Source organism: Euprymna scolopes, chromosome 29 (genome assembly GCF_053919585.1).
Source record: "Euprymna scolopes isolate OS-2025 chromosome 29, ASM5391958v1, whole genome shotgun sequence".
NCBI lineage: Eukaryota > Metazoa > Mollusca > Cephalopoda > Sepiida > Sepiolidae > Euprymna > Euprymna scolopes.
Window position 1 is genome coordinate 115,327,422 of NC_136510.1, and position 12,648 is coordinate 115,340,069.

A 12,648-nucleotide genomic window follows, 5' to 3' on the forward strand; every position below is an offset into this window, starting at 1 on the left:
ACATCTAAAATTTCAAGTCTTTAGACCCAAAAATGACGGAGGAGTTTGGTAGAGTTTTCAAAGGTCAAATCGTTGAACTTTGACCCCTTGACAACCAAATTTCTGACCGAAAACAGATTAAAAAGATTTTTCCAAATCTCAATACCCCTTATGTCAAGTCTCGAGTCTATAGACTGAAAATTGACAGAGTAATTTGGTAGGAAAATGTACATGCACAGACAATTTCACTTTTATAGATATATAGATATATTAATAATCAAATTAGTCTCGATCAGATATATCGAAAGTATTGGTTGATTGTATCTACATAGTTTTTTGTCACTGGTATTTGATTAGATGCGAGAAAAGTGTGTGGGCAGATGAAACGCCTGCATTTTTAGCAAAAGCAAGGGTCAAGGTTTTGAGAATGTGGCTTAACTCATTCATTTGTTGAAAAAAAGTGTACGGTGTTTGTAAACAAAGAGCGATCGAACCGATTCTGCGACAAGCTTTTTTATCAGTTATGTAAAAACTTTAATATTTTTAATTGAAATTATGTAAACAACGTTTTTATTGGCTATTGGAACATAATGTTTCGACGAATTTATCAGTTATTTATAAATCTTAAAACAGTATCAAATGTCAGACGTCCTCGAATCAGTAACGATGTCACTTTTTTTTCAAAGTTAATGAGAAATGAGGTCTATTTTACAACTCTTCTAGGTTTTATAAATAATTCTAATACGGGCAGAGCATGCGGAAATAATTATTTTTTCCTACAATAAAATTAAGTACGGAAACCATTTTTAATGTTTTAGGATACCTTTTTTCTGCGCCCTCGCCTGCAAGCTTAAAATAAAACTTAGGTTAGAGTTAGGTTTCAGTTAAGTTAAGATTAGGTTGAGGTTCAAAGAATGAGTAAAATTATAATCCAAAGCCGAAATGATACCGAGTTGGCCTTAAATGACTTCATCGCTTCCGGAACTCTGGATTTCTATGCTATGCTAATGGGATGAATAAACTTGTTTCTCGTTGGCAAAAATCTGTCGATTCTAATGGTTGCTATTTCGATTGATAAATTTTATTATGAACAGAGTTATGATCTTTTGAAGTTGAACGTCAAAAGACGACATTATTTTTGCACCAACCTAATAATAGCCATAAAATCCTAAGAACAACACCGGAGACATATTCATAGGGTTTTTTGGAAGAATCCAAGAATATGGATTTAAAGTCAAGAAATCGAAGTGTGATTTTTTTTTCTTAAACAAGATTAGATATCTTGGTCAAATAATTAATGAAAATGGAATACTATCGGATCCCAAGAGAGCAACAGCTTTTAGAAATTCCGGCAACTCCAAAGCCTTTTGGGATTGGCAAACTACTGTCAGGTTTTTATCAAGTATATGCATGACTTACGTGCTCCACTAAATTAATTATTGAAGAAAGAAAAGGTCTGGAATTCGACCCCTAATGTCAGAAGGTATTCGAAAGAAACAGGCTTTAACGATGGACCTTTTTCTGACACTACGACTTAAACTTTAATATAATCGTAGCAAGCGATGCCAGTTCATACGGCATTGAGCATATTCCACAAAATGGCTGCCGGCACGAAAAAGCCAGTCACACATGCTTCAAGAACACTATTACCCACCGGGAGACAATATTCGCAAATTGAAAATGAGGGTTTCGGTATCATTTTCACCATATCAAATTTCATAGGTACATACATGACCTTTCATGCTACAAACCAACAAACCTTTACTTACGATTTTTGGATAAAAAAAGGATTACCAATATATACTTCCAACAGATTATCAAGATGAGGTGTCATATGTTAAAGTACAATTTTAAACTGGAATGCCTGTCATCGAAACAAATTAGCCACGCTGATGGACTATTTTGATTAATACCTAAGAAAAAAGAACTTTTCGAGGACTCTATAATAGCGACACCTCGCACCGACTACGGAATTGAAACAAAGTTATCAAACACCGTTACAGAGTTCCCGTTCACAAGAAATTTTAAAAATCGCAAAAGGATAATTTCATTTGTGACATTAAAACTAAGATTGTCGAGGACGATAGAAATGTTTCAGATGTATCCTCATAATAGAACGAGGTCCTGTTGCATAATGACATTGTAATATTTGCTGTTATCTCGTTTGAATAAGACACAACACATATACTAATTTGAAGGATTATTTTTATTTTCTGTTAACACTGCGAACATGGTAAGATGACATGAGTATAGCAGTCGTCAAAACACGTGTGTACTGGACGTCGACTCAGTGAATTCTGCCTCGTTCTCGTTGAAAAGGCACCAGCGTGCTCTACTTGGATGGTAGCAGCAGGCTGGTAGGGGAAGAGTCAGTAGGGTGACTAGGTGTAAGAAAGGGTTAAGCAGTGAAAATTGTCTTTTACACTGTAGGGAAGGGGAAGGTTTAATATAGTGCTGAAGAGGATGGTAGTAGTGGTTTTGGTTTTGTGACCGAAATCTTTGGTAAGTACAGAGAGGTACCCTGCCAGTAGACGGAGTGCTCACACACACACACATTTTTATTTTTATTTTATTAATTATTATTATTATTATTATTATTATTATTATTATTATTATTATTATTATTATTATTATCTCTTCTCTTCTTATCTTCTTATCTTATCTTCTTATATATATAAATAAAATGAACTCATTTTTTCCCGTCTGATTTTGACATTAATAGGATTAAAAATCAAGATATTTCATGCTAATATAATATGCACAAACGGCAGAACAATATCTGAGGTGTGTTATAGGCTTATTATTTCTCAAATTCCTCGATAATCTTAGATTTCTATACTTTTTCTGCTGAGAAGTCACGGCCAAAATCGGTTAAGATCAATGGAAGTGGTAAAATATTTTCTCTCTAATAAATTCCTCCTCCCCCTGCCACCACTTAACACCGTTTGGGGATCGTTCACAAGGAACAGTTGAGAAGAGAACACCGGTTTGGCTTCGTAGTTCTTTCATGTGAAGTTATTTAAAATCACTAAACTAAGCTGCAGTGCTCTGTGGCGTAGTGGTTAGCGTGCTGGACAATTCACATTATATTTTCACGTTCGCGCCGACCTACCGTAGTCGTTTCTTTTTTTTTTTTTTTTTTCCTAAACAACTGGAATGGACTTTTCTTGGTGGCCGAACTGTTAACGTTGCAGATGTTTTTTTTTTTGTTTTTTTTTCACACTTTATTTTCCTACTTTTACTCATGACTCCGGGTTTGATCCTTCCTACTTACCTACCATAACATTTTTTAAAAGTCCCCCCCCGTCCCGGAAACAAACACTTGGGCAACACCGGGTACCCCCGCTAGTTGATAATAAATGTATTCATTATCTTTTTTTCACGTAACTCTCCTACTTGAAGTTCTTATTTTTATTTTATGTTCCTGCATTTTTTCAGGGAGTAAAATGTCATTTTTTTAAATTTCTGTTGTTAGTTGTATTTTGCGTACATTTTTGCTTGTTTTAAATCTAAGGTTTCAAACGGTCTATTGGAACTTGTGTATGCGGCTTTGAGTTCGTTTCTATTAGGAAATAGTTCGATGTTCGTTCGAGTACAATGTAAGGACTTGAATAGGGTGCTTCAACTGGTTTTCGAACGCGGTCTATCCTAATCTAAACTTTATCACAGGTTTAAAGTTGATTTGGTACGTATGCTTTCTTTGTTGATTTTTCTTTGTTTGAAAAGTCTGTCAGATAAAATTTTGCCATAGTTTTGTTTAGTTCTCTTGTAAAATTTTGTGTAATTGTTTCTGTATTTTTTGTACCAATCATTAGTTGTGGTAATAAGATTTGTGCACTTGTGGCCGCATAAAATAACACTAATTGATCTTTTTCAGATAATGTGAATTTCTTTAAGTCTGGATAGGACTGTATTTCGATGTCTGTTTTCTGTGCATCTGCAAGAGCTGGGAGGTCGTACATATCTATTTGTACAGCAAATGTTGGGCAAGATAAACAATCTGCAACTATATTTTTGGCACCCTTCACATGGGTAATATCTGAGATTAATTCTGTGATAATGGCTAGTTGTCTTTGTTGCCTATCTGATTTTGCAGGTTTTAGAATGTGAAATGCACCGCATATTGGTTTATGGTCTGCCAGAAGCAATACTTCGCGACTTTCTATTACGTGGCAAAAGTGTAATACAGCCAAGTATGCTGCTAAAAGTTTACGGTCGAAAGTGGAATATCTCGTCTGTGTTGCTGTGAGTTTTTCGAGAAAAACTGTATTGGTACTGGGGTTCCATCTATGACTTGATGTAAGGCAGCACCTACTGCATGTTTGCTGCTGCCCGTGACTAGTTGATACTGTGTACAATTTGGTTGAGGGTGGGGTAATTCTGTAAGGTTACCCAGTATTTTTATCATAGTAGAAAGGCTTCTTTTTTCGAGGTATTTAATGTAATTAAACCTTTCGGTGTTAGTCTCATTCTCTCAGATAAGGGTAAGACTAATTTCACAAATCCTGGTATTAATTTTCTATAAAATCCTACCATACCAAGAAATCTGCGTAGGCTTTAGGCATCTTTATGGCACGGAAAAGATTCTATTTCTTTAACTTTATTTGCAATTGGTGTGATTCCTTTTGAGTTGATTCTAAATCCTAGGAAGTCAAGAGATGTCACATTGAAGACGGATTTGGAAAGTGATATTTTTAGGCTGTTGTTTTCTAAGATTTGAAAAACTGTCGATATTTTGTTTGTGGGGTTGTTCGTTGTTACTGAAGATCAATATGTCGTCTATATAAATGAAAACATAGTCAATATATCGGAAAATCTTGTCCATATATCTTTGAAATGTAGACGCTGAGTCTTTTAGTCCAAACGGCATGTATTCGTATTAATAGAGTCCCATCGGCGAGATTACGGTATCTGTCACTTTTAGTGATGCTGTTTAAGGCGCGGTAGTCTCCACAGCAGCGGTAACCTCCACTTTGTTTGGGCACGAGATGTAGTGGGCTTGACCACTCACTGTCTGAAGGGGTTATTACACCTTCGTTTATTAAACTTTAAATTCCTCTTTCGTCGCCTCCAGCCTTTCAGCAGACAGATGCCTGGATTTAGCAAAGACTGGGGAGTGGCTGCATGTGTCGATTCTGTGATAAACACAACAGTACTCACTGTTTTTGTTGGTGTGCAGAGAGATAATTTCTGGGTGTTTATCCAGGCTTTTTCTAATGAATACAGGCAGTTCTATTTCATTTATGACCACATTTACTGGTGCTGCAGCATTTAATAGTAATTTTTTTTTGTGGTAGTAACTGGGTCGTAAATTGTTCTATTTTTGCAGTCTACTGTAAGGCCAAATTTATTTAAGAAATCAAGTCCGAGGAGGGGATTGGTGATGTTTGCGATAACAAATGTCCAGGAAAATGACCTTCTCAAACTTGGTATCCCAATTTCAAGGTTAACTTGGCCGTGGCATTCTATTTTCTCACCGTTGGCAGTGGTTAGTGATACTGGTGTTGGGTGTAATGGGACACCGTTTATCATGGCTGCTGTTATTATCGAGATACTTGCGCCCGTATCTACAATAAATTTCAACGTTTTTGTCCCTAGCCTTGCTATGGCTTGTAGTAGTGGCGAACTCAAGGGGACGAACATGGCTCGCGCTGCTAGTTTCCGAGTCACTTCGTGTTGGTGTGGGTGGGCGTGATCTTGGTAGTATTTTTATGTTTCGCTTCCCTGGCCATTTGCACCAGGGTTTTCAGGTTCTGGCTTGCTCCGCAAAGTAAATATGTGCTCTGCATATCCTTGTTTTTTGTTCAGGGAAAAATGGTTTAACACCTATCGGTATCCGAACGTTGCTCTTGTTTTTTGTCAGTATTCTGAGCGGTAAATGCTGTTACATTTATATTATTCAACATGGGCATTAGTTCGTCTGCTAGTTTTCCTAGTTGAGATGCGTTTAGCGCTTTTTGAGAGGCAATGACCGGGGAAATTGTTGCGGGTAAGGCTTGCAAAAATTTATGAAGAACAGTCTCTTCGCCAATACCTATCCTTTTTGCAATAGACAGCATCTCTTGAAGATATGCGGAAGGACCGCCAGTTATAGTGTTAGGTGATATTAGCTTATCGAGCAATTCAGGCTTGGTCCTTTCGTGGGACTCAATCAAGGAGCATTTAATTCCTCATATTTCCTGCCTTCTAAAATATTTATCGATATTTTAGCTACCACCTCTCCAGGTAGGGATGATATGACAGCGTGAAATTTGGTTGTTGATGCTGTTATGTTGCGCAGGTGGAATTAGGCTTCCAAAATGGAAAACCAGCCATTTACTGCCGTTTCCATAAATTTAGGTTTATTTGTTGCACACTGGATTCTTCCATTTTCTTTCTTTCTTTTCTTTTTTTAAGTATATATATATATATATATATATATATATATATATATATATATATATATATCTTTTCTTTTTCTGTTTTGTGCGTGTAGGCAAAGAAGGAAAGGGAATATAGTATTGTTGTACTTACGTCGAAGGTTCTCTTTGAAACGTCACTTGTATTTTCCTGAAGATTCCAAAGTGTGTTTCGTTACTTTTCGGTCCAGTTTATGCTGTTCATTTCTTAGTGCAAAGTTCTTTTGACGAGGTGCAGTGTTCTTTAGCCGGGGTCACCATTGTAATATTTGCTGTTATCTCGTTTGAATAAGACACAACACAAATACTAATTTGAAGGATTATTTTTATTTTCTGTTAACACTGCGAACATAGTAAGATGACATGAGTATAGCAGTCGTCAAAACACGTGTGTACTGGACGTCGACTCAGTGAACTCTACCTCGTTCTCGTTGAAAAGGCACCAGCGTGCTCTTCTTGGATGGTAGCAGCAGGCTGGTAGGGGAGGAGTCAGTAAGCAGGATGAATAGGTGTAAGGAAGGGTTAAGCAGTGAGAATTGTCTTTTACACTGTAGGGAAGGGGAAGGTTTAATGTAGTACCGAAGAGGATGGTAGTAGTGGTTTTGGTTTTGTGACCTAAATCTTTGGTCAGTACAACATTGTCTTAATTCCTAAAATCATTCGTAAAAGGATCCTGCGATATTTCCTTACCAAACACTCTGGGAAAAACGATTAAAAACTTGATGAGAAGCTACGTATAGTGGTAAAACATGGACAAGAACATCATAGAGAAGATTGATGCTTGCAAGGGTTGTGCTTAAGCGACAAAAGTAGTACCTATTGCATTTACATTCTGATTAAAAAACGAACTAACCGTGGTCGAGAATCCACATAAACTTTGCGAGTCCTCGTGAGGATTATTACTACGTAACCATAGCTGATAGCTATACCAAGTGACCTGAGGTACTTAGATGTAGATGTACAATAGGGACAACAATGAATTTTTTAAACGAACGTCCGTTTCGTTGTTGTAGATTGTATTGTGAGTAATGACGGAATTCAGGGCACATCTGCAGAGTTTAAGGAGTTTTGTAGTATTTTTTCAAATAAATCATATGACTACGTCCCAATATCACAGTAGGTCAAATGGCCCATCCGAAAAATTTGTAGATACCCTTAAAAGGGCACTCCAAGATACATCTATGGCCGGAGCCTTACAACAATGTTTTGCAAGTGTATAGAATTACACCGAATTCAAACACTCTAACAGCAGTCTCTTCTGTCGAAAGCATGTTTACACGGAAGATGAGATTAGTTTTGATAAACTCTTTCCGAAACAAGCAAAATTGCATAAACCTACGTGCGTACCCACAAGATGTTTTAACTCTGAAGAAAAAGGTTTGGGGAGCTGGGTACGATCAACGAAAGCATTAGTGATATGGTTAGTATCATACAAGATCCAAATCCTACTAGAAAACGCCATCAAAATCTGTTAAAAAGCGTCACTGAAATGACACGAGACACATTACTCGTAGAGGAAGAACTGATCGACACCATTTTTGAGACGTTCGATCTCGTTTCACTCCAAACAACCCAGGAACAGTGAAGATCGGGCTGAAGGAGAAAATTTACCGACCCATTGACTATCGATTCAAAACAGAAAAGAAAGTAACAAACATTTTGTGGTGCAAAAAGGCTTGGGAGGGGTGTATTGTGTGGATTCATCTATACACAGATGAACTCTTCTTAACTGTATTAATAGGCCGAGAAGTATTCACTCCCGGGGTTGTCTGTGTACTTTGTAGTATGCCATCTTGGCGTTACGTGCTACGATTGTTGCTCTTTGTATATTCTGTTGTGTTTCAATATCATTTACCTTTCCGACCAATCTTCATGTCCGTGTTCTTTAGTGGCCCTTCTGGACCACAGCAACTTAGGGACGAAGGACTTGAATTCACAAAGAGGATACCCATAACAACTTTGCGAACAAAGATTCAATAGAGTATGTGACAAATTACACCTCTGAACTAATTGTGCTTTTTATTGCATGTGAAATGGAACCTGTTGAGTGTCACGTGGTGATCCGGTTTTTGTATTTGAAAGGACACACACTAATAGAGACGTCTGATGAAATGAATGAAAGGTGCGGTGATGATATCTCATCATATCACCTTGTAAAATGCTGGCATCGTGAATTCAAACGGAAATCTGGAAACATCTCCCAGTTTTGTTCTCCCACTTCTGTCATTAATGAGGCATCTGTCAGTCAGACTGAGGCTTTCATTTTGGAAGACCGACTATTTTGGAAGAGTGACTATTCGCCAAATAGTCCAAGAGGTCAAGATTAGTACAGACTGTGGAAACTATCATCTGTGACCATTTGCATAAAGTATCTGGCATATAAATTCCAACGTTGCTGACAACCTTTACAGAAGTAAGAACGCATCAAGTGTTTGAGGATGAATTTGGAGATGTTCCAAGAAGATGAGTGAACGTTTTTCAAAAGATTAATTACACTGGATGAAACCTATGTTTATCACTATGACCCAAAGACAAAAGCCCCGTCAATGCAGTGGAATCACTTGGAATCACTATCTCAAAAACAGACAATAATGCGACCCTCTGCTGGCATGATCATGTTCACAGTTTTCTGGGACTAGGACAGAGTAGTGAAAATAGATTTCCTTACAAAACGTACCACAATTACAAGAATCAATGATGCTTCGCTGTTAAGGAAATTAATAGATGCTATCAAAATGAAGAGGCGGAACAAGATGAACAAAGGTGTCTTCTTGCATGATAATGTTCTATCTATAACGTGAATATCACCAGATCAGAAGCACGGGCGACCTTGCATCCTCTGACTTCCACCTTCCCAGTCATAAAGTTGTTTTTGAAACAGAAAGCGTTTCCCAAATAATGCAATCTTGATTTCTGAAGTCACTTCGTGGTTGGAAGAACAATCTAGGATGTTCAAAAAAAAAAAAAAAAAAGAAAAAAAAGATCTCCAAAGATTCATTAATCAATGACGGAAATGCGCAACTCTGGGTAGTTCCTGTGTAGAAAAAGTCTTATAATTATGATAAATTTCATTGCTCAACTGCCAAAAGAAGTTGGTCATTGACATAGCTTATCAAACGCCACTCACCCCGTTCATGTATTTAAGTCAGTGTAAGACGCTATGTTGTATGGAGTCTAAGGTGTTCTGTAATATATTCTAGTATTATGAAAAATGATTTTTAAAAAGTCAGGATTCAATAGTTAAAATCAATCTTTCTGACAATATCATATTTTTCGAATACAATCAGTAGGCTAGGAAGAATTTGATAGAATTTAAGGGAGCGATTTTATCTATTTTCAAAATCTAGTGTAACATGTATGAATCAGTATGAGGTTAGAAATGAAGTATGATGCGGTGATGTAAAATAAGTATACCTGTTACGGAAGTTTAACAACTAAGTGAGTTAACATAATAGATAAAGAGTGGAATTGTTTGCTACTTTCCCTGTGAGAAATACGCATTTTAGGAATGCAGTTTGTTCAGAATAAATGTAATAATTTTGAAACGAAGATGTAATGTATGCCTAGTTTCGTGGTAAGCTGTAAGTGGTGAGAGTGAACGATTTGTTTAGGAAATATTCAGTTGTTTTCCTATTGAAACTGTAAATGAAGGAGGAAAAGCAGGATCATTTTGTTATATAAGTTATTATTTGTTGCCATTCATTGAATAAATCTATTTCTTCTATTAATATATCTGACAATTAATAGCGGATTTCGAATTTCAGATAATCATGAGTCCCGAATTTAAAAACCGTGCCATGAGAGCTTTTGCAATGATGCTCGATTTCTATGGAATGAAATTGAAAAATAACACAATTGATTTGGCACCAAATCATAAAGAACGCCTACAAAAGATAACATCGTAAGTATTATTAGTATTCCTTGAAGAAAAAGAAAGAAATTCACTCATCTTCTTTCCTTTCATCCCACATTAATCTTCCTTTTTTCTACCTTTTCTTTTAATTTCTTTTCACTTTTGTCTTCTTTTCTTTTACTCTTTCCTTTGTTTTTATTTTATTTTACTTTTCATTATTTCATATTTTTGTTTTTCCTTTTTGTTTTATTATTTCTTTCGTCTTTTTTTTTCCTTTTTGCTCTTCTATTTTGTCTTAATTCTTTTTCTTTTTATATTTCACCTTCTTCCTTTTCATTTTTTTCTCTCTTTCTTTTACTTCTTTTCTATCCTTCTGTTTCTTTTTTTACTTATTTCCTGTTAATTGTTACTGTGACCCTTTGATCGTTTAAGTCAGTATCTCGGTCAATAGCGACAAGATGTGACTTCGTGTGGCAGATCCCCGTTGATCGCACGTTGGTCTTCAATTCACAGCCGGGTATTCGTCGGTGCTTTCTCGCATCAGGGTTGATATGCCATCGCCTCGACAGTCTGTCGTATGCTAGAAGAAAAATTCACAATTCGTCCTTCGCCAGGAAGACGATTCAATGCACAAAAAAGAAAACAGCTCAGTTCTTCTAGTTTACTCATTAATTTTCAAGAAAAATTATACATATATATATATATATATATATATATATATATATATATATATATATATATATATATATATATATATACAATTGTCTTTACAGTACAATATTCAATAATGTCCGACTTCACTGAGTCTATATTTAGATTTCACTTCTGCCTTCGATATAGCGATGAGGTTTGCGTGGAAAGAGAGGGGGTAGTGGTGGAGATTTTCAAACTCTCAAACTCACTTGCTGTCATTTGTCGACTGTGTGCTCCATTAAATATTCAGTGGTGGGGGTGAAACCAGGGGTGTTCCCTGGACCAATCATACCCAACAACGTCGCCCCAGTTGAAAGTGCACCTGTGGATCTGTAAACGTTTCTCATGACCTAATGGGGTCAACTCCGTGATCTCTATGTCGAAACACTGCGCTTGAATTATAAACATAATTACTCCTGAACCCTGAGTTTTATTTTATTTGTTTTGGAGTACAAACTTCAAAAGTGGCATTGTTTGTCGATTTTCATAAAAATGAAAGTTACAAATCCTGATCTTTTCTCTCAGCAGGGTTTTTGCTGTCACCCAGGCACACCGATGATAAATAAAAGAATAAAAGAATCATATCTGTCCGGTTTTTCCAGTACTCCGGGCGTCTCAGCCTCCCCTAGTGGGGAGCTAAACCGCTCTCTGGGACAGTTACGTCATATACTACTGTTTAGTTTTTTTTCTTTTTCTTCCCTCTATTTTATAATTTTTTCATTTTCTTTTTCATCTTCTGTTTCCTCTTCTTTTCCTATTACTCTTTTTCATCAAATTTATTTCCTATGTTTTCCATTTTTCAGTTGAGCTGCTCTTCTTTCAATAATTTCCCTCTCTCATTTTCTTTCTCTTATCTCTCTCTCTCTCTCTCTCTCTCTTTCTCTCTCTCTCTCTCTCTCTCTCTCTCTCTCTCTCCCTTTCAGTCTGTCCCCATTCTTTTATTTAATGCCTATGTCACTTTCTCAAATCTATAGTCATTATTTACATTTTCAACTTGCATGGCCGTCTTTCGCTTATTATATAATACACAATGCAGCATAATCACGTTCATACACCAGTTCTCGTTTGATCACCGAAGTTAAGCAATATTGAGCCTGGCTAGTTCAAGATGGGTAACTATTTGGGAATTCTAGGTTCTGTATGTGTTCTCCGCTTATCTTGGCATTGTTTTCAGCCGTCCTGAACCTCTACTCGCCACTGGTATTTAACAACACCGACTCAGGAGAGATATGGTTGGAGATTGCACAACTCTTGCGACAAGAATTCCACCCACAGGCATCCTTTCAGTGGGTGTCCAAAGTCTGTTGAGACTGAAGGGAGCTACTATATGATACACTATAACCAGCACATACGTTTTATTTTCCAAATTGCAAATCAAGGACATAACATCCGAAAACTTGTGTCGGAAGTTTTGCTTTTATAACTGAGTTAAATGTTTGTCCCAAAATATTCATTGTATCTCTATGTATACCAACATGAATACTGCATATTTACAAATATTTTATCAAGATAAATCATTGTTTACCTATATTTAACCTTCACATGGATTTCTATTGCTAGTTATATGATGAAATCCTGAGAAAGAGCGATTTGTTTTGCAAATTTAATATGTAGAACTAAACATCCATGTAAAAAATGTGACCTATTTAGCTAAGTTAATTGTTCCCTACAAAGTATTTCTTTTATCTCCAAACTACCTGCACCAAAGATTCAACTATTTAAAAA

The 12,648-nt window shown here is 36.4% G+C and overlaps 1 protein-coding gene across 8 annotated transcripts in view; it reads left to right on the top strand.

Annotated features, from left to right (window-relative positions):
• LOC145252842 (opioid growth factor receptor-like protein 1) overlaps positions 1-12,648 on the top strand; it is a 109,353-nt gene that overhangs the window by 74,372 nt on the left and 22,333 nt on the right. For all 8 annotated transcript variants that reach the window (XM_080112830.1, XM_080112836.1, XM_080112829.1 and 5 more), the window contains one exon: positions 10,142-10,278. In XM_080112830.1, the coding sequence (XP_079968956.1) occupies positions 10,142-10,278 (137 nt within the window). The remainder of the gene's footprint in view (positions 1-10,141; positions 10,279-12,648) is intronic.